The 27,938-nt window shown below is 33.9% G+C and overlaps 2 protein-coding genes across 5 annotated transcripts; one reads left to right on the forward strand and one right to left on the reverse strand.

Moving 5' to 3' along the window:
* Window positions 1–6,721: 6,721 nt before the first annotated feature.
* On the forward strand, window positions 6,722–18,597 carry LOC149088137 (RWD domain-containing protein 3-like). 3 transcript variants are annotated; one of them, XM_089244893.1, is made up of 7 exons: window positions 6,722–6,838; window positions 7,216–7,296; window positions 9,487–9,783; window positions 14,117–14,277; window positions 14,970–15,076; window positions 17,388–17,464; window positions 18,455–18,597. In XM_089244893.1, exons 1-7 carry the CDS (start codon window positions 6,829–6,831, stop codon window positions 18,460–18,462), a joined length of 741 nt encoding a protein of 246 aa, XP_089101019.1. In that variant the 5' UTR covers window positions 6,722–6,828; the 3' UTR covers window positions 18,463–18,597. The 3 variants fall into 3 exon arrangements, with proteins under 3 accessions (XP_089101019.1, XP_089101002.1, XP_089101009.1); XM_089244876.1 differs by lacking the exon at window positions 18,455–18,597 and having other exon boundaries at window positions 17,388–17,519; XM_089244883.1 differs by lacking the exons at window positions 6,722–6,838; window positions 18,455–18,597 and adding an exon at window positions 6,842–6,911 and having other exon boundaries at window positions 17,388–17,519.
* LOC149088138 (oplophorus-luciferin 2-monooxygenase non-catalytic subunit-like) lies at window positions 17,725–27,905 on the reverse strand. 2 transcript variants are annotated; one of them, XM_089244859.1, is made up of 3 exons: window positions 27,156–27,905; window positions 20,109–20,257; window positions 17,725–17,870 (listed from the first exon to the last, which is right to left on the reverse strand). In XM_089244859.1, exons 1-3 carry the CDS (start codon window positions 27,845–27,847, stop codon window positions 17,725–17,727), a joined length of 987 nt encoding a protein of 328 aa, XP_089100985.1. In that variant the 5' UTR covers window positions 27,848–27,905. The 2 variants fall into 2 exon arrangements, with proteins under 2 accessions (XP_089100985.1, XP_089100990.1); XM_089244864.1 differs by lacking the exon at window positions 27,156–27,905 and adding an exon at window positions 23,636–24,383.
* Between the last annotated feature and the right edge of the window lie 33 nt (window positions 27,906–27,938).

Genomic DNA, 27,938 nt, shown 5'->3' on the forward strand with positions numbered 1-27,938 from the left:
AATAAAATACATGTCAAAAATTCAGCATTACGGTTTCAAATCAGAGTTAGCTCTTACCTTATTTAACCCTTTTGCTCAAATAGGCGAAGCAGATTTATCAGCACCTTGAGCGTCAAAGTGTTAAAAATTATCATGTGGCAGTTAAAAAGTTTTTTCTTGTTGATTAAAAACTTCAAGGACAGTAAAAATTATTTAGATGATCTCAAAACTTATCAGTAAATTATTGCAACCAAGACAGCAGTATCAATGTTTATACCATTTTGTAGCCTAGCAAACTAATAAGAAAACCTCAAAATCACACACACTTGGATTGTTTAACACTTTCCATGTGCAAGTCTGAAAAAATTCATTAATTGCCCTTGTTAAAACTGATTTTGGAAATAATTTTTTTTGAAAATTTTCACAATAGAGAAAACAGACTTATGATATTAGCAGTTGTGCAACAACAAAAGTGATTTATATTTTACAAAATCCAAAGAAATTTTTGAGTAGATTTAGTGATAAAATACAGAAAAAGATGTGAAATATCAAGACCTTTGGTAAGTGAAAAACTCAAGTAGCGTGCTGGTTAAACTTAAGTTGCTGGCTTTGGTTGAAGAATGTCGTAAAGATGATACAGAGTCCACTCAAAGGAAAGATTCTTCAAAACGAAGTTATCAAAATATATGAATTTTTTTTGTAAAATTTAAAATCAAAGCTACAAATAATTTTTAAACAAGTAAATAAATATTTTTATTGTACAGAAACTTTACGCTGAGACAAAAATGTATCTTTTAGTTAACCACTGTGTCCAGTGCTTTGCCTGTGTCTACTGAGTTGCATTCGGTACCTGAACCTAGATGAACACACACGACATGTGTACGTTAGTTCACCTGTGTGTACAGTCATGTGATCAGACAAATGAGACTTGCTATTGAATTCCTTACTGCAAACATTACACTTATAAAAACCCTTTTCCCAAAATGCTTCATCGAAATCGCAACTAGATACGCTCTCATATATATCATCACTCCAGCATGGTTCTGCTTTTTCACTTTCTGAAAATTCAACAGTAACCCACAAGCTCTTATCTGCAAGAAATAAAAGTAACCCAAGTTAAAACTGATTAAAAACAAAAACGTAAGAATATAAAAAATACAGAATGAGATAATCTCGAAATGAGTGAAAGTTATTATGTATGTTATGGTATGTGTCTTCCGGAAGAAGCTGGCTATTTTGCGAATAAACTCTAGACTTGGACCATAACATATACTACATGAAAATTTTCAAGTTTCAACATACTCAAAAAAAATTCATATTTATGATACAAAAAAAAAATCACACATATATCTGTATTGTACAGGATTGTGCACAAAAAACCAGCCAGCTCCACTGGCTTGAACTTTCCTAAAATTCTCACAGATGAGATTTATTGGATTTCTGTCAAATGTTTTATAATATTACTAAAGTTGCCTAATATTACTAAAGTGCATGGCCAACATGAATATCTGTTTAACATTCATGGAAGAATTTTATTTAAAAAGTTTGTTAAAATCTAACAGATGAAAAATGAGTCTTTTGTGTTCAACCATGTACAACTTGATACAAAACAAATAAATTTGCATAAGTACATGTAAAAAAGTCATTGATGCATAATCTATCATGTTTAAAAAAAAGAACTCTATAAAAATGTCTAATAAACACAATATATTTATTGATATAAATAATCTGGCGCATTAGCTCAGATAGATAAAACATTTGCCTAATGTTTTGTCTACCTGACTGGATGTTCTGTTGAAACCAGCTCAATGCTAAGGTGTCTGGCACCTATAGAGGCACCCATCTTTGAGCTAATGACAAGTTTGCTATTCCTAACATTGGAAATCATTAAAAATGAAACAGCGGGATAAGCAACAATCATTGGGCATAGCGATAATACTGACGTCAAACTTTTGCTCAAAGAAGGCACATGAGCCAACCTAGTATTTCAATAAGCTAGTTAGTTTTGTGTTAGTTAGAAAATTTCCTGATCAGAAGAAACACTTTCACTTCTAAAAGAGAGCTGGTGTCAAAACTGAGCATCTTATGGCTATTCTTAGAAATCCATACACTAGGCTGTTGCTACAACTTTTCATGAGTGACATGAAAGAAAAAAATTAATTATCGTCATGCATATGAAATGATTGGTGAAACAAAAATGGTCAAATGAACAATATTGAAACTTGTAGACAATACATAGACTTGAAATAATGACTCGGAAGCTTAGCAACAGAAGAATAGGGCTCAGTTACCTGAAAAAATAATTAAAATTAAATTAGAATATTCGCTTTATTTTTCCTTCAGACATAAATGATTTGAATAACACTAATGCAGGGCTTGACAAATGGAAAAAAAGTATTTAGGCACCAGCCAAATTTTTTAGGAACCAATATCATTTACATTCAAGAAAAATGGTCACAAATAATATTTTCTTGAATTCTCTGGGACTTAAAAATTTCTTCCCATGTTAAAAGATATACTACAATAAGATTGGGAAACTTTGTGCGATCTTTTAAATTCCACTTTGACAATCACAAATATACAACATTATAGATGCTAATATGGTGACTTGACAACTGGGATTTGTTAAGCCCTGCTGTAATGCTCAATCAACAAAAAGTAACCAACTGAATGAAGCAAAAGAAAATTATATAATAAATATAATATATAAGTAAGGAGTACATAAAAGTATATACTGATTCAAACACTTTTATCTTGAATGTAAGGATGTAATATAAATGAAATACAATTAAATATCCATAACAATATGTACATGAAGAGGGGAAAAAGTGATACAAAACATGTGACAACATTATAATAGCAATACCTCATTAAAATTTTTAAAACATTTAAAGTTGAAAAGTAATTACACTGAACAATAAATTCTGACAACGTTTGTACATTCGGAAAAAAAATAAAAAAAATTCGTATGATTCTGTGTGAAGAATACGAATTTGACCATAAAAAAAGTTGGATTGGCAAATGGTTTTCTCTGAAATGGCACATTTCATGCACACATATAATAACAAGATATAATACATTGAAACAAGTATATATGAAACAAAAATACATGTGTAGAAACTTCAGCAATATATAGAGGCACAACATTAATATACATGAAAATGTATTAAAGCACAATAGTTCATTTATCAGTGTCGACACATACTTTGTTTTGCATTATACTTGTACTGGACATAAGGAGCATCTCCTGCTGTTGTCCAACATTAATCAGCCAACATCGAGGTTGACTATTTCCACAGGTAAAGTTGTTTTATGGTCCTTACCACCTCTTCACTATGCCATAATGCTCATTAAGCACTTTCTAAACTGTTAGGATAATATCTCAAAAACTAGAGCCAATAAAACTTTTTGTTATAGTTATATTTGTGTTCAAGAGGTCAAAATTCAGAATTGTATAATTTCAATGTTGGACACCATTTCATTGTTGTCCAGTAATACTGCTCATGAAGTAATTTTTAACAATTGACATGGTAATACAGTAAAACCTCTTTAAAACCCAACTCATTTAAAAATTAAATGTAATTCCAATATAAGCGATTAAGTATTGATTGTTTCTATTTGCTTAAAAATTGATGCACTGCATGACTCATACCACTTACCAATGAGAAAAATTAAGATTAATAGTGTATAGGCTACATATATATCTTTTCCAACCTATGTTGAGCACTTTTTGTTGAGTTTTTATTTGATATATAATAAACACTTTTTACAGCTAACTACTGTATTTTCATTGACGTACACTCTGTAGCATTCCACCCCCAAGAATTATTTGTTATAAACCACACTTCCATAATAACAGACAACCTTCAGCCTTTATTTAGTCTGTCATAACAAGGTTCTATCTCCAAAACGAGAGAGAATTAAGTTTTTTCATGACAATATTTATGTTCAATAGGTAAAAACAATTTGGGTAAAAATAACATGTCACAAGCAATTTCATTATTGCCCAGTGTAATCAGAAAGAAAATAGCATGAGTAGAGAATAGCACACAAGTATATTTTCATATTGATTCAAATATTTTTATCTTGAATTATATAATGTAAATCAAATAAAATCAAATATATCCATGTATCCATATACATGAAAGAAATAAAATAAAAACAGATGAGACATACATGTAAAATAACAATAACTCATTGAAATTTTGAAAACATTTTTTCAATGTTAAAAAGTGAGAGTTTGCTATATGATAAAAGTTCACATTCTATTACGAAAAAAGTATTTGAATAAGGAAATATATAGTCAACGCTTGCATTTCTTCAAACAATTTATCAATGAAAAATAAGATATAGTTGTTACTCCATTTTACAAACCCCACACACAATACATTTTTATAAACTAGTCTTCAAATAACGTGTCATTTCTTTCAATGTCTTTCCCTTTTATGGACTTTCGCTTTTATAAACTAATCGTTCAAGTCCGTTAGAGATCATCAAAATGGGCATTGACTGTTTCAGTTATAAACGCAACATGTAGCATAACAAAAATAAGGAAAATTTTTAGCTTTACGTAAAAGTTCAAATTGATATTTAGGCGTTTTTGTGAACTAGCCAGAATTAGATGTTGGTCAATTTGTGAAAAAAAATCTGCCAGTCACTTTGTAAACTGCTTAGACCAGAGCTTGACAAACCCCAGATGCCAGGTCACCATGACAACTACAAAATTACTATTGGCACCTAGAACTCTATGATTACTAGCCTGAGTAAAAGAAATAGGGACTACGCTCGGCTTCAAGATTTTTTTCGAATTGTCAAGCCCTGGCCTAAACATTAGCTGTCACAGTTACACTATAATGAACTAGTTAAGAGAGGATTGCAAACCTGAATTTTCACTCTCTGGAATGGCGTAGAATCGCTACTACTACTACTAAACCACATATGCACCTCGTTCACATTCCTCTGAGGAATTTTCAACAAATTGGCACACATTAGCATGTGTGTGTTGTGAACCTAATGTGACGTTTGTTACTGTCTAATGTTTATCATGTGTAATGATGTCACCTGCAACCAATTTTTCTAATTATGATTGAAGTGTAATGATTGAATAACCGTACAGTTGTAGGACTGTTGCTCTCTGCAGATCTGAAGATGTGCTACAAACTAGTCTGTGAAATGGTTTAAACACCATTGGAAGAATCTTTCTTTTTTGAGATCATGGACAGACAAGCCACCTACATAGGCATCACTTCGAAACAAGAATATCAATGGCCGGAATAGATTGCTTTTTCCATGTTTTTTCCTATGAGAATCTGGAACAGTCTGCTATCAGGACTTGTATGCACCATCTATGCAAGAATTACTTCTGCTATTGAAGACTTCAACCTGGCTCTATATGCGAAGTGTTTCCCTACTGGCTATTTTCACTTTTTATTACTTTCCAGTGTAAGTGAATTTTGTGCTGTCTGGGGTTATAAATAAATAAAAATCCTATAAAGTGTTAGCCACGGGATTCATCAAATCATTACATTAAGATTGGAAGTACCTGCTCCACTAACCCACCGCCAATCACAATTTCTACGCTGATCGCTGTTCAAAACCATCTTAGTGGTTCAGTTTGGATAAAAAACTATGGTATCTTTAGCTGGTGCCATGCCGACATCTGTGAAACACAAACATTTTTTCTTCTGATTAAAGAAGTTTAATTTATGATTAAAAAAAAAAGAGAAAAATTCAAGATAGCTAACATGCTAGCGAAAATAAGAAATGACATTAAAATAGATAAGGATAGCATGTTGTTTTGAAAAACATTGCTGCCACCAACAAGAAACTTTGAAAACGTTAAAGCGCCAAGGTAATCTATTGGGACAAAAAAAAAGCGCAAACTCGACACAACCTCGCTTGTATTGGAAGTAGGATTGTATTGTATAAATACAATCCTACTTCAACAGTGTTTTCGTTAAAGCATTATCTTATAAACTTATTTGTCATATTGCCTTCCCCATTTAAAGGAAAATTTTTTCCGTCATTCCTTCCCCCGCCAAGCCAACCCATAGGATTCCATGTTGTACAGTAACATTCCACCAACCTCCAAGGGGCGATATCACCCACTTTGAGAAACACTGTTTTAAAACTATGAATGATGTCAAAGAAAAATTTTACAGTTTTGAAATGTTTCATATAAAGCGTGATTAAAATGAACAGTGACAAGAGTCTTTTTTTGCAATACTTTAAATGTACAAATGAAAGGAAACAACACATTATTTAACCAGAGAAAGTGGTGATTTTCAATATTGGTAGACTTTCCGGTGTGTTTGTAAACAGATTGAAGTACACACACTGACGTTTTTGACCAACATTTTGCAAACACATGTTTTCATTTTTTCCACTTATATTTGAGAATCACAATAAATAGAATCTAATCAGTTAGGTTTTTCTTAAAAATTTTAAATTATAAAATAAAACAAAAATTCATTGCTATTTCACTTTTGTCCCTCCTTATTTTTGAATGACCATATTTCTAAAAAGCGGGGCATGAAAAAACGGGATGCACAACTCACACTAAACAACGAATTTTACAGAAAATTTTTATTACAGCATGATTGACAAAATTAGAACTTTTTCAAAAAATGATGAGTTGGCTGAATACTATAAAAAAAATAATTTTGTATTGAAAAATGAAGGATGTATGGTCAATGATTGTCATTATATGATACCTATACCATATCTAATGTCAGTTAACAACGTCCGGATGCTGATCGTAAACAAATAAAATTGTATTGTGTATTGCAAATTTTTCATGTGTTCAATGAAAGATTCAACGTGACCAAGAAATTCATCAGTATTTTGACGATGGCAGAGGGTGAATTTTACTAACGTGGCTCAATAATACATACTGAATATTGATTATTAATTATAGAATATTTTTCGTTGAAGTATTCACGTTTATTAATTATAATATTATTATGTTTATTATAACGTGAAATTCAGAAGTTTGTTATATGTGATGATAAATTCCTATATTGAAGTTTTTTTTGAATCTTTAAACGAGTCATGGCCCCTCCCAAAAGGGTGGGGTTGACAGAGCCCAGGACGATTCTCATCATTTCTTGTTTATTCGCACTATAAATTCGCTGTAGCGGAGGGTTGGCTTCTCTAGGATATAGGGGCCCATGAATCAAGTGTTTATATTTTTATATGTTGTTGTATTGGTATGTTCACGCTCATGTATAATTTCAGGGAACATTTTCCAGCTCGACGAAGAAATGCAATGCTTGCAAGCTTCATTTTCAGAAAAAGAAATAAATATTATACAACGCAGTAAGTATCAATTTGAAACTATTGAATAATTTAAGAAGTAAAATTTTCATTTCGGGACAGCTATAGTATAATCCTTTTTGGAGATCTGTTGGCAGTTTTTGACAAAAAAAAATCTGAAATCATGACGAAAAGTCACCTGGAGTGAAACAACACAACCAAAGAAACTGCCAACTAAGAAATTAAATAATTGACGATGAGAGAAAATGAATGACTACAAAATAAACATATTTCTTAGACTAATAAGAGATCCAGATGAAAATATGGCAACATTCAAGACTGCCAAAAAGTCGAAATCGATCAATAATGTAAAAATCCAGGATAAAAATTGAAAACAAAGCAGCAAATATATTATATAATTTGTGAAATGTTATATAATTGTGTATATAATTTTTTATAAACCACCGGAGTTCAATTACCCTTATTGGGTGCCAAGACATTGAGTTTAACCCTTACGCAACCCGACACATAACGTGGGGAAATAAAAAAATATTTTTTCATCACTCGCATATTTTTTCCTCTTCGTCATCCTCCGCTCTTTACGTCACAGTAACAATCCATGTTATATATTGGAATAATCCAAAGGGCATCCACACATGCTTTATATTCATAGAATTGAACAGGCGGTATCCAAACACATATTGACACTACCTAATTTAAAAAAAAATAATCAGAAAAATGTATGATGAAATTTACCAAAGAAATAAATTCTGTTTGGTTTGAAGTTGTTGCAAAGTCTTGGCCCAACAGAAGTAGTTTAACCCTGTACAAACAATGGGGAAAAAAATCTATGCTGAAATACCACTGAAAGCGGAGTATGTAGCAGAAGCATGTACACAATGAAAATGGAATGACACAAAATTCAACTATAAAGAAAACGTTTTGTCCAATTGCTAACATACTTGCATGTGAATATGCAGATGAGGCATAAAAGAAAGAACTTAGTATAATTACTACAGCTATAACTATAGATGTGATTTTTCTTTTTTGTCATGATGGCTAACGATCCCTCACTCCCGAATATAAATATTGGAAAGTGAATAAGAAATGCAACAACGTACTGCAACACAAATTGTATTACATACAATTGTATTGGAATATTTGTGAATGAATAAATGATGGCAAAGCCTAGTTTCATGGACGTTTGATTTACGAGTCATTATTATTGCCATCTTGATGACTTCAACGTAGGTCTATGTTAGAAATAATGCAACCCTCCACCCTCACTAAGGTCTATAATTGTCTGGGGTTATAAATAAAAGCTCAAAGCGTGACAGGTAAAAGTAATAAAAATTACAACATATGGAAAACAGTGTAACTTATTCAAAAACTTAAATTCACATGCTGCACAGGAACAAAAGGCTTTTTGTAATCAGTGCCACTTATGGGTACCTTCACCTTTATATGATGTTGAGAAAACACACTGCCGGCAACATATAGGAAAGGAAATGGCAAACCTACAAGCCGAAGGAAGTAGCCGACCAGAAAAAACCAACAAAAGCATATAACGGAATAGAAAAAAAAGCTCCAACAGCCTGGAAAGAAAATCCCATAAAAAAGTCACCAAATGAAAAGGTATTATATGATAGTTGGTTCCCCCATTTTTCTAATTACTACATCGACACACAATTTATGTTTAAAATTATACATTTAGAAAAGGAGGAATTATGACTGTAAGTTCAGCTCATATTTCTTTATAAAAGAATTGGAACCCCCTCTTAACAGTTGCCCCTGCATATGGGATCACCCCTCTGTTACGACTATATTATTATCAAGTTTTATTTTATATAGGCTTCAATAAGAATCCTCTTTTTCATCGTCACACATCTTTTATGGATTCATTGTCTGCCAGTGTCTAGAAAAGAGAAAGTTTTAGAGCATTTTGTTGAAACGCAGAGTGCAAAGTCCACTTTTAAATCGTTAAATTTAATGCTTTTTTAAACCATATTGTCGACCTCTTATTCAATATGTTACTAACATATAACGATAACTCTTTTGCAACCATATTCTTGTCTAGTCACTAAATTATTGTTATATGGACGTTTCACTGTATGAAAGTTGCATATTTTTCTAATTATTAAGAGTCCAGTATTTTTTGCTCATGAAACTAACATTTGTTGTGAATTTGTACGAGCTCCAAAGTTCATCTTAAAACTGAAGTAAAACAAACAAATTTTGATTTTTTTTTCCCAGATGAACAAAGTGCTACAATAAAGTTTGAAATAGCTAATCCTGGTGCATCAACAACAATCATTTTCACCGTTAAGCAAGGATATCCATTTGAGAAACCTGGCATTTCTATTAGAAATGATTGTCTTAGTCATGGAGAAAGAAAGAAGTTAGAAGAATCAGCCTATGAATACAGTTCTACGCTGGTTGGTAACCCCATGATAATGGATCTTGTTATATGGATTAAAAACTACATTACTGAGTCAGTGGCACCTAAGATGGCCATGCATTCTGACAGTTCATCCACTTCCAATAATGAAGGTGAATGTTTAGTGATTTGATAACAGGATCAAAGATCTTTCGATGAATGCCAATCATGATAATTATTTGTAAAAAGCAGTTATACACAACTGTGATATATGGGAATGTACATTAGGATGACCCTTATGTATCATCTTTTTAAAAGTTTAGCTCCCACCACCCAATCTTATTTCAATAATAATAAAAATAATCTTTGCAAAATTTTAGCTCATTCAGACTAATACTACGTGACCCTCAAACACCTTGAAGTTGGAACATAGTAAGCAATGCTAATTCCCTAATTGAAATGATTAATTCTGTTCAAAAGCAGTATACTCTTCCCTATCTCGCCCATTTTTAAATTTTTTTTTTTTATGGAAATTTATGAGGGCAACATCCAGGCAACCCCAGCAATCGTTTGAAAACATTCTGAATCAAAATTTTCAAAAAAATTTGTCTCTGGCAACAGTTTGTTTCACAGATTATTGCTGTAAACCTTAAAAAATGCCCAACTGCTAGCTACTAAATCCTCTTTTAGGACAAAAATAATGTTCATTCGTTCACATTATGTTTTGATTCTATACAAATTATTGCTGTAAATAAAAATGTGTTTCTCTTATAGAAGTTGCTTGCGTTATCAAAAAACCTAATAGCCCTCAAATTTTTCATGCTATTTCAGGAATTTTTCGAATTCAGATAATTTTTTTTTGGGAAATTGGATTTAGAATTTTTTCAAACAATTACAGGGGTTGCCTGGATATGTCCTCATAATTTTCTCTAAGAAGAAAAAAAATGGTCACGATAGGGAAGAGTAAACCACTTTTGAGAACATAATTATTCATTGTGTACAGAAATGCCACTGTACTTTAATTTACCTGGGTCCCAGGACCCAGGGTATTCAAAAAATCTGGGTCCCTTTTGAGTGAAAGTGGGTCCCTCTCGAAAAAAATTATCTTATCGAAAAAAATATGCCCCCCCCCCCTTTCCCATAATTCACTGGTATCTCTATGAATTTTTTTCCCAGCGTGCCCCATGTATTTCATCACTTGCTTACATATCTTCATTGAGACAGAGCAGCGGGCTATGTTCTGGATAGGAGAAAGAGATATTTCTGCGAATCAAATGATTCATTTCTAAAAACATGTTCTATGCAAAAGTTCATTTACTTTCATTGTCTAATAGTAGAAAGCTTGCAAAGAAGCCCATTAATGAGAATTTAACATATGGAATGTAGCACATATAAAAATCTAAAGCAAATATGCAGTTGATCCCACTTATAACGTTCCAATTTAGAACATTTTTCCACTTAGTACAACTGATTTTCATGGTCCCTACTTTAAATAATTCTTATTAAGATTTCCTGCTTAAGATTCCCCTGCTTACAACGTTTTTTTATGACAGTTTTTTGAAAAGCGTTATAAGTAGGATCCACTGTAATTAAAAGTTAGAGGTAAACTTTTATATATTTACTAATAAATCAATCTATAAATTCCCTTTTTTGATTGATTTCTTTAAAAAAATCTTAGCTCTTTCAATAATATCTTCTGATTTAAATTTAAAAAGCAAATGAGATTTTCTCTGTCTCTCATTACACACACTCTCTCAGACAAATATCTTCCGATTCTCTCTATTCATATGAGCAAAGATTTCATACCAATCCTTGCAAAGCGATTTCCTTTTAGAATGATTTTATTTTCCTTCCCTGTTGGTCTGCCACTCTGATCTGTTACCATTTAACTGCCACATATTTTCACACCTGAATATGTGGGAGCTATGTCAGATTTGTGCTGGTGAAACTCAAGTGTGTTTGTGCATGTGTGTGCCTAGCATGTGGTGTCATCTATCTAGGGCTGCAACTAGATACTTTCTCAAATGTGGCAAACACACATTTTGCCATCCAGTGTAATGTAGAAGCAGTAGTTATGAAGGGTGAATTTGGCACCCCCTCTAGTCTAGAGCTCCAGGGAGGAACTAGACCCTCCTGCTCTCTCCCCACCCTAGTTGTGGTTCTGAATCAATCCTCCAAATTGGTTTTCATGAATTGAAATTTAATGTATACATATTTGTGTTGTAGGTCTGTGCTTTTTGTGGTGACCCCAGAGCTTTTTCAAAGGAATAGCCAACTCAAAATTGGAAAACCTTAGAAAATCATATTTTTATCCGATTACCACTACACAATCGCAGGTTCCAAACTCGGATTTTCAGCAAAGGCAAAATTGGGGGGGGGGGGGGAAATGGAGGACCCCAGCCCCAAAAAAACGAAAAATTAAAAATATTTTTGTAGAAAATTAAAATATTGGAGAAAAAACTTTTATACTATGTTAGGAGAGGAGTCTTTTATACTAAGTTAATTTAAAATTCTTTTTGAGCATTAAGAATCCACAATTTCTATGGAAGAAATTCTTCTGCCCTCCTAAAGCCAATTCTGCATACACACCAGTGATTTTCACGATGCGAAATGGTGACTACCACATAGCAGCTACATGACAAAACTGTGAATATTCAAGATAGAGTTTTTACAGATTTCATTTTTTTTTTGAAAAATCTCGGAAAATGTTTCACTTTGAACAGGAGTTCCAAATCCTTTACGATTTTTCAAAAATGCACATCCACAATCTTGTAAGAACAAGGTGAATCTTTGAATGCCGGCAGGCAGATCGCTGCGAAAGTACCATAATTTCCGATATGTAACTGGATGGGAGAAAATCTGTAGGGGAGTAAGAACTCAGAAATTCTCTGAAAATTCTGTGCACTGCCCTCATTAAAGGAAACTAAATATCTTCAACAACCCATGTGTATATCAATACAATACAGTACAGTATACAAAGTAGTGAAGCCACTTTTTCAAGGTCGCGCATGATCGTGATAAGACTGTGAGAAAAGAAAAAAAAAGATAAAAAGTTGGGGAGGTTTTTTTTCTCTATACTTTTTTCATCTTGGAACTAGGAAAGAATGCGTCCCAAAGGATGCGTGAACAAAATTTTTATGCATCCTCTCCTGATATTTCGGGTATTTGACTCATTATAGCACGTCAATGGCATCTCTGATGTATAGGGAATCAACATTGTGCTAACTATGTTTTAACTTCAAGACATTTGAGGTTGCATTTTCTCCTAGCAGTTGTTCGATTGAGCTAAAATTTTACACTTATCTTTTTGTTGTTTGGAACAAGATTAGGGGGTGGGAGCAGCAAAATTAGATTTTTCAAAATTGATAGTGTAGCTGGGTAAATAATTTTAATAGGGTTTATTTTTTTTAATTTGTGTTTATATTCATATTTGTAACTGATATTTGGTTATAAGTACATAAACATATATATCAAATATATTCTTAAACAGGATTTAATATACTACTCTATCAGAGATATGTGAAACCATCATATTTATAAGAAATGGTTTCCGTCTTTTTACAGCATGTGTGTTGAAGTTCCCCCCCCCCCCCAAAAAAAAAATTGTACAGTTTAGAGTTTAAACTAATTTCAAGAGTTCAGAAGACTAGGCAATGTACCATCATAATACTGGACAATTTTTCGTACTTGTGATCACCCACTTCCTCAAAGGAATGGGAGATCCTGGAGTACCAAAGATTCACAAAGCCAACTCCGGGGAAGAAATGGATGATATGGCCTTTAAGGGGGGGGGGGGGGAGTTTGGAAATTATGAGTTTTATATGACAGTAGTTTTTTTTGTTGTTTTTGAAAAACAAAAAAAGTTTGCATCTTAAATCACAATCATGAACAGGAATCCCAGGTTACCATGAAAATTGTTCTGAATTGTTCCAACTTGAAAAAATGGTTATCTCTTTAATTGACGAGTACCAATATTGCAAGGTGAATACTCTTGTTTATTAACATGAGGTGGGAAGTAAAAACACTGTTAACCTTTTCATTTGAGTGTACACACAAAAAAAAAGTGAGATCATTATTAGATCTTATAGTTGGCATTCTGGTAGTGATCTGTATCACCACTGATGGAAAGAAAGGGGTTATTGGTTACGTTTTTAGAAAAAATTGTGATTATCCTACATAAGCCATTTGTCATTTTTGAAAAATTATTTTTCTTTTATTATATTAAACAAAAAAGATAAGAATATTACATTGAAGACTAAGTAGGTATAGGAATCAGCTTCACATTAAGTGTAAATATATTATATGCTTGTGTATATTTATATACAAATACAAACACCACAACAGGCAAATTACTCAACACGGTAGCTGAAAGAAGCCACCAGGGTGAAAATGACCAAAAATGATAAATGAAATAAATTTGATCATATGAAAATGTGGATTATAAAAAATATTAAAAAAGTACTGCTGCAACTGTTATTTATGGCACTATTTCATTTTTTTTTTCAGATTTATATTTATTGTTGGCAACGATTGATCACATGAGGTCAGAGTCAAAATATGTAAAAGCTCTCAAAACCTGGTCATCTGAATTGGATATCAGTGGGGGTCTACTTCTGTTCAAGAAATCAATTTATCTGTTCCTTCATGGAAATAAGCAGTCGGTGAAAGTAAATATGAATATATGCTGACAGTATCATAATTTTTTCTGTGCAATGCACATACAAGTTTCAGTACTTTCAGAAAAATGTCTTATATAATTTGCAGCTGTATGAAAATTCACAGATTTAAACTTGTGACTGTTATATGTATCCATATTAATCTATGACGAATTCTCAATGAAAGGAAGAAGTTGATTAGGTTTTTTTTTTGGAGGAAAAAAGTAGTTTTTATATTCTTCCACTCATATCTATACCAAATTTTGAGGATTTTTAACGTATATTGTATAATATGTGTGTGTCTTAAACTGATGGTAGTTTATTGTAAATTTTCTACAAAATCTTGCCTTTTCTTTAAAAATGGATTTGTATGCTGATTTTGAAACAAGCTGAAATGTAATTCATTATTTGAGTCATAAAATAGGGGATTATTCACTTGTATTTTAACATTTTCTATCAGATTTTTATTCAAATTAATATTTTTCTTTACTCCATGCATAGAGACAATAAAGATAAGAATTCTGTTTCAAAGTACAGCAATTATTCCATACCCATAAATTTTTTATTGCGTGACACACAATAGAAACTTGGAGTAATTTTAATTACTAACAACTTATTTATTTATTATTTCATTTAATCTAGTTTATATTCAAAATTAAAATAATTATTATTTTTCAAACTTAGATGAGCGATTGAATTTTTAGGATTTCATAGTTCGCTTGAAAACCACATGTGTTGATGTTACATCATCTGGTAAAGTCTGCAAGGAAAAAATGCTTAAAGTATTACATGAAGGTCCCTCTAATGCTAAGTGAGTTTCAAATGTTTAATGATGTGTTTTATTGTATTCTGTCAAATTCATCAACAATTTATATTTCTTTTTGTACCTATACATTGCATACTCATACATTGAAGTGAATCAATTCGATTAAATCCTCTTTTCCACTTTGTTTACAAATTCTTACGTTTTATTGACTTTAAAATATTTTTATACACTCATTTTTTTAATAACACATGTATATGACTTTGTGATATGATGTAAATCTGAGAGTAAAGATGAGAATTTTAGTTAAAGAACATTGCTCCAGAAGAATTTGATAAGTGTGGTATCACTTGTTTTGGTTGCAGTAATCACTTTTCAATTATAAGTATAATTGAAGAATCAAATAAATATAATATTTTCCCTAATAATCCTTTAATCTATGTATAATATGTAATATATATATATATACAGTAAAACCTTGATAAGTCGTCACCTCAAGTTATCGAAAAATTATGACGGCTTAAGTGGAGTGACGACTTAAGAGGAGTTCCATCAGTTTTAATGTGTAATGTTAGGAAAATCATATAAATTTAAAGTAATATGACATTTATTAAAGTATGAATCAAAATAACAATATTAATAAAATTTATAGATCGCGAAAGAAAAAATAATAGCAATTTTTTCTTTTTTATCTTTTATTACTTAAATTATTGTGGTGAAATGTACTGTACACTTTGATTTATACCAGTAATTTTTAATTTAGACTAAAAGAGCAACTGTTTGAATAAGTAGCTTTTCTTCGTAACAGAACTCTCTATTGCACATTAATTTTACATATACATCAAATATAATTTTAGTGCTTTAATTCTTCATCAGTAGTTCATGATACAACTACAAAGTAACTCAACTTGGGAAGGAATGTCTAATTTTTTTCAATGAAAATATTTAGTTTAAATTTCAAGCCCTAAATCAGTAGAGCCCATGCTTTCTATGATAATTTATTATCCGTGCCCGTTGCACTTTGACTTGATTAATTTGATTCTTTGATTTACATAATTTTTGATTTCCTTGCACTATATGTTATCTTTGACATATCAATAAATTTTGGTTTTGCCAGAGATGCCCTCTCCCCCCCCCCCTCCAGCGGGGTGGAGCGAAGTGCTTACGTTGCTTCATGCGACAGAGCTTGGGTGTCTCGCGGTTTCTCCAGTTTCTCCAATGAGCCCAGGCAGAAATGAGATCTAGCTTGAACAGTCCCCAACGTTCCAAAAACCTTAGTCCGCAAATGAGCTTCCCCAGCTTAACTTTCGTTACTTAAACTGTTCCGTTTGGGTATATAGGATTTTATGGTGACGTTTAAGCATATGGCAATGATGTTAACAAGCTCTTTTTTTAATGGGAGCCATAAAAATAGTCTGTTTCTCTTTCTCAAACTTTTCATAGTGACGAGTTAACCGAAATTAGCGACGAGTAAACGAGGGTTTAATAACATTGTGGTCTATGAGAGCTGGAAGGGTCTGAACGACTTAACCGGAGAGACGATTTATTAGGGTGATGACTTAACGAGGCTTTACTGTATATATAATCTATAATTCCCTATAATCTTTTTCTATACAATGCATGTGCTGTGTTTCCTCATAATTCGATACTAATCTTTTGCTGAATTAGAATTTGAATTGAACTAATTATTGAATACAGTATTATGTTTACAGTTACTCAATCTGACAATTTCATACTTAGCATTTTTCATTGATTTTGAAAAGTTCAAACATTGAACTGAGAAACCACCTAACTGCAAAGTAGAGGTGTACACAAGGGGGTGCTCAGGGGTCCTGTGCCCCCCCTCCCAAGCTAACCAAAAATTACAAAAAAAAATTAATATTCCAGTGAAAAAGTGAAATATCAAAAGAAAATACCCTTTATATACTATATTAACCAATTTCTGTTCATTGAAATGCTTTTTGAAGGGTGGTAACTCAAAATTTCTTGAGAATAAAATATTTCTGCCCCCCCCCCCCTCCAAAGGTCGATCCTGCATATGCCCCTGTGGTAAGGAACCAATGTGTCATGTTAAAAAAATTTCTGATGTTTATTTTTCAAGTGTAAGATCATACTACTTCTCGTGTTTGTTCCTCTTTACTCTTTTTTGATTTCTAATGATGAGATATTGACAAAACGGTAAAGGTTTGAATTTATTTAATCCTGTTAGAGAATGCATTATTTTTGCATATATAGACTTGTATTACTTTTGCGTGTGTATTTTTTGCTAATTTTAGAGTAGGCTCCAAGATAAGAGATCTCTTTGTTTATAGATATTAACATGTGATTAAATTCATATTTTTTCTTTTTCCATCAACAGCTTTGACAACTTTATAGTGAAAAAATTCAGTACACACGAAGAACTAGAAAACTTCATTTCGAAATCAAACATAGAAGGTGGGTACAGTGGATTTATTCTATGTAACAAACAGAGAAGAGCATGACAATAAATTCTATACAAAGTTGTTATGTATCTTGACTTATTTCCAAGTGGTGATAAAATTCCATGTTTGCTTGTTTTTGATTGCATCTGGAACCCTTTCAAACTTGACAAAGCATACCATTGTTGTTATTGAAAAAGATTTGTATGTATTTCAGGTAACATTTTCTTTCATAATATAGTATTTAGTGTAAGTATGTTTATTTAAACTTTCTTTTCAACACCAAAGTTCAGATTTTACCAGTGTAACTACAAACTTTCCTTTGAGTCTATCTGGTTGACTACATGTTGCCTTGTGAGTTTCTTCCTTTTGTTTCTTGGCTGTTATCCAAATCATTCTACAGTCACAACTGATTGGATTATCTGCAATAGATAAATGCAACTTAAAACATTCCAGTTTTTTATAGAATTGCATCCATTATATAGGATTCATAAAAGTTTTAAAGTTATGGCATGTGCTAATTGCAGGTTTTGAGGAATTAAACAAGAAAAAAATTTTCAATGGATTTTTACAGATAAAAATATATGTATTTAATACATTCGTGCATTATTAGTGAATAATTTGAGTTTGCTTGGAAATAAAGTTAACTTGTAGAGCATCAAGCAGGTTTAGCTTTTGTGTCTTAATGTGTTTTAGTTTTCTCTCAGCAAAAAATCACCAAAATATTTGTGCTTCTCTATATTCAAGATTTTTAATCTGACATGAACAAAAGATTAAAAAGTTTTTCTTTTATACATATATTAAGGTTGTTGTGCTCATTTCGAATCAGTTCAAAGTTAAAAGGAAATAAAACTGGTCTATACCAGGGCTTGAAAAAAATATTTAGGCTAAAAATATTATTAGCAAAATTTCCTTGGAGCTAAAAATATTATTAGAAAAATTTCCTTGGAGCTAAGCAGTTTTTCCTCATGGAAACAGTCCTAGATAATGTTTTTCATCTTTTCAGGGGCTTAATGACCCTTCTCGTGTTGAAAGACTGCAATGAAATCAGAAAATTTTGTGCTATTCTTAGACTCCAATTTAGCAATGATATACATAAAAATTTTAGGTGCCAATACCAATTTTGTGTTTGCCATGATGATTTGGTGCCTGGGATTGATGAAGCCCTGGTCTATACCACTCTACAGTTTGGCACTGGTGATTGTCATAGACCAAGACTTGTTTTCTATTTATTATTTCTATTTTTAAGCAAAATGCCAATATATTTTTGTAGTTGATTAAACAGTAAAACACATTCAAGAGAAAGAAAAATGAAAATTATATTCATAATTTGTAATATTCATATTCATAACTGGATTACATTCATAATTTTTTATTTGCCTGGCTATATTAAAATCACTGAAACTTATAGCTTAGGTACCCCAGAGGCATAATTTTATGGTCCCAGCAAGGAACATTGTAAACGTTTGTGTATAAAAGATTCACAATTCAGCCATAGTTGAGTGTTCACGTAAGTTCCATAAAAGATTTGTTCCATAAAAGATAAATTTTTTTTTTTTGCACAGGAAATTTGTAAAGCATAGAGCAATATTTCTCAAAAAATCCAAATTACCTAAAATGTAAGCCCTCATGAAAATATATTGTTTTATATAAAAACTTATTATATACTAAAGTTTGGTATAGTGCATTCAAATTTTACTGTACATTTCTCTATCTTGAGTTGCGAAGTGATTTGATACATCTTAGCCCTAAACATCATTATGTAAGTTACGTTTTTCGCTGGGATGATGAACAAAAAATCATGATAAACAATGTTATCCTTTAAAAGAAAAATTTCTTAATCATAGAGTTTACAATTAAAATTTTCGGTCATGTCACTTTTCTTTTTTATTGGAAGCAAATTAGGTCACAAGGGGAGGGGGGGGGGGTAAATTTATTTTAAATTTATTCCAACTGCCTGTCATTTTTAACTTAGTATTTTTTTTTATGTCATTATGAAATTGAAATCAATTCTGAATTTACAATCAACTAATAAATCAAAAAATTAATTTGGAAAAAATTGATATTTATAAAAAAATATATAATTGAATTTGCTATTTTTATAAAAATTTCATTCACATATATTTATTGAAATATTTAGAAAAAAGTGTGAGTGTGTATTAAGAAAATTTTAACCCTTTACCTATACCACATTATGAAAAGTAGAATCAGAAGAAAATGATAATAAATATGAATAAAAATATAATTATCATTTAATTATATGGTAGGTCATTTTAGTTCTAATTAAAGATGAAAAACTTTTTTCCAACACTTAGTACATAACAAATTATCTAACCTGGCACTTTAAAGTACTGCCAGTAGATAAAGAGTAAATAATATATATATATAAGGGTTGAATAATATATACAGTCGAATCCCGTTATAACGAACTCCAAGAGACCAGAGGAATCACTTCGTTATAACCAAATTTCGTTACAAAGGAATTCCAGGTGTTTGGCATTGTTCCTATGTAAACTTATCTGAGGGATTAGAAATGTTCGTTAAAACGAGATTTTCGCTATAACGGTATTCGTTAAAACGGGAATCGACTGTATGAGCAGTATTGCAGAGTGATTCAGAAATTATTTGATTTAATTGGTAAATAATTAAAAGAATATTACCTAATGCTGTAAATATTATCATTTGATTCCAGATGGGTGAAAACACTTCTTCTCTGATAACTGAAAGTTTGTTGTTACTCAGAATGACATCTGTAAGTGCTGGCATATCAGAAAAAATATCATTCGGTAGAGTCTGTATGTTATTGTGACTGTGGAAAGAGAATTCAAAAATGAAGGTCTTCCCTTTGCAATTTATTTGCCATAATAATTATATATATGGTTGGAAAAATTGATTGTACAAAGTACAGGGTCATTCTCTCACTGGAGGCCCAAAACATTGGCTCTGTAAATTTTTATTGACACCCTGATGACAAGCACCCTTTAAAAAACCAGATACCGAAGAAACCAGAACAATAAGATGCAATGAACTCATTAAATTATTTTTATTTACTGGTTTGTGTGTGTCTAATATCCATGGGAGTAAACTTGTATCCTGCTCATAGGACCTCCCCCCTCCCCCCATTATTTGTCACCGCCTCCATAGTAACCTATGGAAATATTAGGTTCAAGACACTCCCAACAATTCCGAACCCTCCCAATATTTCCAATAATTTTACTCCTATGCTAATGTCGGGACATTAAAAAAAAACAAAAGAAACATTTTTTTTGGTAACAAAATTGTTTCAAAAAAGCCTTTGTTCATTTAGATTTCTCAATTCAATGCCTGTGACTTCATTTTTGGTTCCCTGTTAAGAGCAAAGTGTATTTAAGAGCAAAGTGTATTTTTAATTTACTTCCACATAATCAAACAGCAGTGTCAGAAGGAAAACAGTAGTGTAAATAAGTTAACAGCTGAGAGAGTGTCAAGCAAATAAGTTCGACAATTCGAAAAAAGTACAGTAAAACCTGCAGAGAGACAACGGCCACTAACGGGACCGTGAAACTGTGGCCGTTATTGTGAATGGGCTCGTTTATTTCTGAAAAAAACAACTAAAATTTGCGATATTGTAATATGATAATCTGTTCTGTAATTGATTACGGTAATTACATAATTGATTAATTTTATAATATTAGTTATTAAAATAATTTCATCAGAATAAATGATTTTATTGATACTAATATTATAATAATTGATTAATCGACAGGGCCTCACGACTAGAGGAGGATCAGGCTGGTCTGGTGCCCCGGCGCCGGGGGGGGGGGGGTGCGAAAGTATGTCCTTGCCCGGGGGGAACCAAACATCTAGTTGCGGCCCTGTTAATCGATCTACAGTGTTACTTTGACATCCTGAAATTTAGGCTTGCAGTGCTGAGGTAGAACACAACCGAAACAATTTATGAAGAAAAACTGATATAGACCAAGACGGTGTATCCAGCAGCCCCCAAATAGTTAATTATTCCCATCCACGGTCAACTAGACCATAGTTTCCCAACCTTTTTGTCCCATCGCCCCCTTCTTCAGAATTTTTTTTCCCATTGCCTCCCAACGCAATGTCACCCATAGAATCCCATGCTATACCCGTAGCTTCTGCCGCCCCCCCTGGAATTTTCCATCTGCCCCAAGGGAGCGTTAACGCCCACGTTGGGAATCATTGAACTAGACCATACATGCACAACCCATGACGCGCAGTCCAAATGTGGTCCTCGGACTCACAGAAACCTAATTCCGCAAGAATGAACCAAGTGGCTCTCAGATCACTTCAGTGACTCGCAGCACATTTACAGACCACTTGAGTAACTTGGGCTGCTGTTCCAGACCACTTAAGTGATCCGCGGCACTTATCAACTTCAATTAAATGGTCCGCGGCACTTATCAACTTCAATTAAATAGTCCGCAGCACATTTTCAGATCACTTAAGTGACCCGCTGTACTCTTTAAAGATCACTTAAATAGCCCGCGATCCAACTATAGATCACTTAATTGGGCCTTTTTCCATCTCCACTGCTTTCAATCAGGGCTTTTACTAAGATTTTTGCCGCCCACACAACTTTAAAATTCGACAATTTTATAACGGTGTTCCTTTGGAAAGTCTCGCCACAGAGAGCAACAGGCCTACAGTGACACAATTAGTCAATCATTTCATTTTACTCATAGTTAGAAAAATTGATGGCAGATGGCAGCACTACACATAAGAAGAATTACACAGAAACAAAATTCACGTTAGGTTCACAACACGTACACGTACATTCAAACATGTACTAATTCGTCAGAAATTCTACAGAGGAATGTGGACGAGGTGCATGTATGGTTTAGTAGTAGATTAGATGTCGCATTGCTGTCGGTTGCGCCTTGTTGAAGTTATTCTAGAACTTCGACTATAGACGACTTTTCACTCACGAGAAGATAGCACTGGTATCACCTGAGGAATCCTAAAAAAATTGATATCGCCTAGACCAGGGGTTAACCTATGGGTCGTCTCCTAACAGCCAGAGCTATGGGTCCTGACCCAAACTTGATTTACTGAAGCTTCTGAGAAGAGTTGTATGAATCTACTTATAAAATCAATGGTTTTGGCCTGCGAGATGGGTTGGCTCACGACCCATACTTCATTAGCATAGGCTTCCGAGATGGGCCATACAAATCTGCTTACATGCAGGTGTTCTTGAGCTATGGGTCACGACCTAAACTTGATTCGCAGGAGCTTTCTAGACGAGTCGTACAAATCCACTCAAGGCCGCTACACACTACTCTGAAGTTGTCCCACTGTGGACCACGTCACAGAACTTCCATGAATCAGAGTTCACAATGACTCTGACGTGACGTGGCCTCACATCACGGCAGATCTTCAACACGATACTTACATAACCTGAGAATTCAAAAAATTTCCATCTTTATATACTTCACAATATCGAAAACAAATGGCAGCACCAGCAAGAGAATGAAGCAGGCACAACTCTGACAACGTTGGGCCATGCATATTCATACACTTAACACAACGTGTACCGACTCGTTAGAAATTCCAAAGGATAATTTATACTAGGTGCATGCACGGTTAAGTAGTAGTAGTAATTGTCGAGAAAACGAGTAATAAAAACAGCAATATATTAGTGATAACCTAATGATATAATGTATAAGGGTGGTATGCACATCTACAACGAATTTCTGGTGAGATATCTTCCTAGAAATTTCAAGGAATACGTAAGCATTGCTCATATTTCATAACATAATTAAACATCGTACATTTAAACAGATATGCAAGCACTACACATTTCCTGGGGATAAAGAAGCCTGCTACGTCTAGGGTACGCGAGCTTTTTTAAACATTTCCAGGAGTACTTGCAGCTTGAAAGGTTCTAATGCGCAGCATATAGTAAACATGTGAAATTCACAAGATCTATCTGAGTGCTACATCTTTATCAAAACAAAGTCGTAAGGTGCAGCACCAAATGGGCGCAAGAAATTATCCCACGCTAACAATTTCATATTCGATGAAATTATTATTTTTCCTGGTGGGACCAAACACGTTTCGCGTAAAGCGACATTTTTCGCATTAACGGGGTTTGACTCTAGATTTTTAATTGTAAAAAGGAAAAAAAAAATATTATGCATACGAAATAATGATTTTTTTTCCTCGCTGAAAAACTTACCTCAAGTCTAACGACTTTAATTTATAAGCTGGTTTCGGGAACATGCTTCGCTTCACAACCTGTATTTCATTACGACAAATGCTGAGGGTCCGCATATTAGTGAAGTTCGAAAATGCGCCATCATGAATCCAAGAAATGAAATTTTTATCAAAGTGCATATCGTTGATAAACGATTGACTAAGTGCGTCGATGTCTCCATTAATGGCGAGTAAATCACCGCTGTTAACGTCGAAACGATTCAATCTTTTGAGATTTTTCAACTGGTTCCATTTCCAAGAATTCATAAAACTACAGTCCTCCATGGTGAGCATTTCCAGGGTGTTCTCCAGACCCTTGAATGCTGTCGGTCCGTCGCTGAGTGACAAGATAGTGTTCTTTTTCAGATAGATCTTCTTGACACCGAGTTGTTCAAACAAGTCTTCTTTCAAGTACATCATGGTGCTGTTCGCTATTGTGAAAATAGAAACGGTAGTCCCTGGAAAACCTGGATGGTGTTTCAGGTACTTGATCTTTAGTACCAGATCCCATATGTTGTTCATTCCCGCACATTCAACAATAACGCCATCGCCATCGTACCTACCGTTCTCGCAGGTACACGGATGAATATATGACCTCAACGGACAAGGTGCTTTCACGCGTGTGCTGATCGTCAGCAATAACAAACACAACGGTAATGTCAAAAACTTCATTGCCGAGTTCGTGTATTGCTTTAGTTAATTCTACAATAACTGCGAATGAGGCGCTTTTTTTCGGAATATCCAGAAACATGACTCTTTAGGTTTTATCTTTTTCTTTCCCTGCACGATAAAAGAACATCTGTCGTTATTTTTTTAGTTCTGATTGGCGTATCTAGTGAAGATTTGACTCTAATTTTGTTGTTAATGATAGATATGGACAAGGTCGTAGCGAAAGGGGGAGGGAATCTCTTCCCAAAATGTACGAAAATAATATAACTGATGAAGATGTAATAAAATGGTTAAATTTATTTATCGATTACCTTGGTCCTTACAATGTACGAAAGACAGGAACCAAGCGGAGGTGAACGAAAATTTAAATGCCTATGAGGGGAATCGAACCTCCGCCCGGGACTGCTTTACCATTAAGCTACAGAAGACCGATATTTTCTTCTCTTTAGAGCGTATGTGTACGTTGAGTGGTACCGTGGTCAGGCAACACCACGAAGCTTGTGACAAGGCCCTCCGCACGAAGCTTGTGACGTCAATGAAGGCCATTTCTCATATTGCCATTGGATATACCGCAAAAAAGGAAAAGATATCTCATGCGTCTACGTGCTATATCCAATGGCAATAGGTGAAATGGCCTTCTTCAGTTACGAGACGAGCTTCGTGCGGAGGCCTTATTCTATAGGTGGTGTTGGGTCAGGCAGTCATCTAATTCAGACTCGTATCGCGAGGAACTGGATTCGAATCCCACTGACGACATAGTTGGCTGAAATTGATTTTGCAGTGGTTCCAAACTTCGAGGAACGAATGCGAGCCGATCTTCTTTTTAAAAAGTGTTGCCGCTGAGATGACTTTTACATTACAACGATACAAATATTCAATCAGTACACTTCACTCATAGTTTGAAAAATAGATGACAGCACTAAAAAAAAATTTACGCATTCAAACTGTTAGGTACACAAGCACTTCCGGCAGAACTCATATGGCAGTGAATTGCCCATGGTGATAGGACTGGGGTTGTGCTCGGTTCGAAAGAAAGAAAGCCTCCCTACTCAGCTAATAGTTTCCAACGGCAATAGCCCCCAGATGGCAATGGACAGAGAAAAACGCGATGTCACACTCCGCTAAAAATAGAAAGTACGAAAGACTATTACTTTACTGCACACCAACTCCGGTCATATCGACGTACAGCTATTTCCATTCAGTAGAGTTGGGTGAGAAATGATGGTGCAATCTATTGGTGGGCACCCCAGGCTCGGAACTTGTTTACGATGTTCTTCCCTCGGATTCGAACTTGTGAAACTTGACGGTAGTCTTCATGGTGGAAGACGAGCATCTTACCACTGCACCACTCGGGCGTAGTATTGAAGACTGAAACAATGGAGATAAAGATGAGTTTTGGAAAAAAAATTCACATACCTCTGCAAGGAATCGAACCTCCGACCTCTCGCTGACTGGGCGAGTGCTATAGCTGAGTTAAAAGGCTGCGCATGCGCGGTCCCATTCAGCACACATATACGCTGTAAAGGGACGAAAATGCCAGTCCTCTGTAGCACTCGTACGGTCCGAGGGGAGGGTGTCGGAGGTTCGAGACCCTGCAGAGGCATGTCAATTTTCTTTCCGAAAGTTATCTCTATCTCCGCTTCGTTCCAGTTCTTTCGTACTTTGTACGAATTGGGGAGTAACATCGTTTCTCTCTGTACTTTGGTCTTTCCCTGAAATACTAGTTGCCCCTCGCAGAAAGAAATTTTCTGACTATACGGCCCTGGATATCGACATAAGGTTAGCTAACGTAACGACATAAGGTTAGCTAACGTAACGACATAAGGTTAGCTAACGTAACGACATTAGCTAACGTAAACGAATATTCTTCTGTAAAGTAAAATTATTTTTATTGCGGGGAAAAAAATTGCAAAAACAATACACAACTGTAGATTCGGTAATATTTTCATTGTTGGCTAAACCTGATTTTGCTGACTTGCAATTCCTTTTTGTAAAGCAGCAATCCATTCGAATTAACGTTTCTCAGCCTATGGGCCTTTGACTAGAGGTGGTCCGCAAACAGACTTGACAATTTTAATTAAAACTGAATGAAAAATTATTCACACATACAAATCCAAAACCAGAGGCCATAACAGGCAAATTGCCCAAGAAGACGGCTGGAAAAACAATAGTGAAAAGGTAAAAAAAACAAAGAAAAATCTATATTATAATGAACAATCAATTGTTATGAATTGTATTTGATATTAATAATTTGCGTATGTATTTCAATATATAGAAAGTCGAACTTTCATATTTATGGTAATCACATCTCATTGATGAAAACGCAGTAAATTGCAATACTTAATATGGATTATCGTTAATTGTAGCCAAAAAAAAAAAAAAAAAAAAAAAAAATGAAATTCTCGACAAATTTGCTAATCATTCCTGCAGTTGCTGAAGAGTGGGAATGAAGTAGGAAAACAAAGGACTTCAGCAAATCGCAGTGATGTAAAAATATATTTAAAGAAGAAGAAGAACAAAACATACAAAGGAAGAAAACAAAATTAAGCATTCATCATGACTAGGGGACCGCATTTCATCGAGGAAAAATATGAGAAACTGTGTTCTGAAACATGGCAAAATAGGTCATATAACCAATTGCCACCAAAAACGTTGCCATAAGTCAGCAAAATCACTCAGTCACAAAATATTTAACGGGTCCCACTATAGTGAATTTATAGTGTCAAAAAAAAAAAAAAAATTGGTAAGGATCCTCCGGAGCTAAAGTCCTGTCAACCTTATTCTCGTGGGAGCCCACGACTCAGATAAATATAATTTTTTCTGAAAACATTTACCTCAAGTCTATTCCTTTGAGTAGCGGTGCAGGATGCGGAAACATGCTCCTCTTTACAGTCTCAATTTCGTTGTTAGGAAAACCGAGGGTGTGAAGGTTGGTGAAATTCGAAAATGCTCTGTCGTGAATATACGAGATGAAATTATTTTGGAAGTACATATCATTTATTTGTAAGTGACTGATTTCGCCGATACTTTCATCAATGGCGAGCAAATCGCCACTATAAATATCCAAAGAATGCAATTGCTTGAGATTTCTAAACATTTTCCAGTTCCAAGAGTTCATGAAAGAACAATCCTGAATAATGATCATTTCAAGGCTGTCTTCTAGTCCTTTGAAAGCCACCTGTCCATCACTGAGTGATACGAAAGTGTTTCCTTTCAAGTATAATATCCGGATGAACTGGTCTTCGAAAATGTCTTTTTTTAGGTACATCATAGTACTGTTTGCTATCGTGAGCAAAGAGACTTTAGTTCCGGAAAAACCTGGATGGGGTTTCAAATATCTCATCGCCAGGACTAGGTCTCCTACGTTGTCTAATCCCGGACATTCCACGTAAACAGACTTATCATGGAACAGAGCTTCATTGCAAGTGCAAGGATGGATTCTTGTCCTCAAGGGACAACGTGCTTTCACACCCACACTGATCAGCATCAGTGGTAATAAACAGTACCATAAAGCTGCCAGTTTCATTGTTCAAAAATTCACTTGAGGCTGTACTTGTAAAGATGCAAACTTTGCTCCAGACTGTGCTGATTAATTTTAATCTGAATAAAATCTGTGA

The sequence above is a fragment of the Pholcus phalangioides genome, unplaced genomic scaffold (genome assembly GCF_987345545.1).
Source record: "Pholcus phalangioides strain wild (caught in Gottingen) unplaced genomic scaffold, Ppha-v1.0 ptg000003l_1, whole genome shotgun sequence".
NCBI lineage: Eukaryota > Metazoa > Arthropoda > Arachnida > Araneae > Pholcidae > Pholcus > Pholcus phalangioides.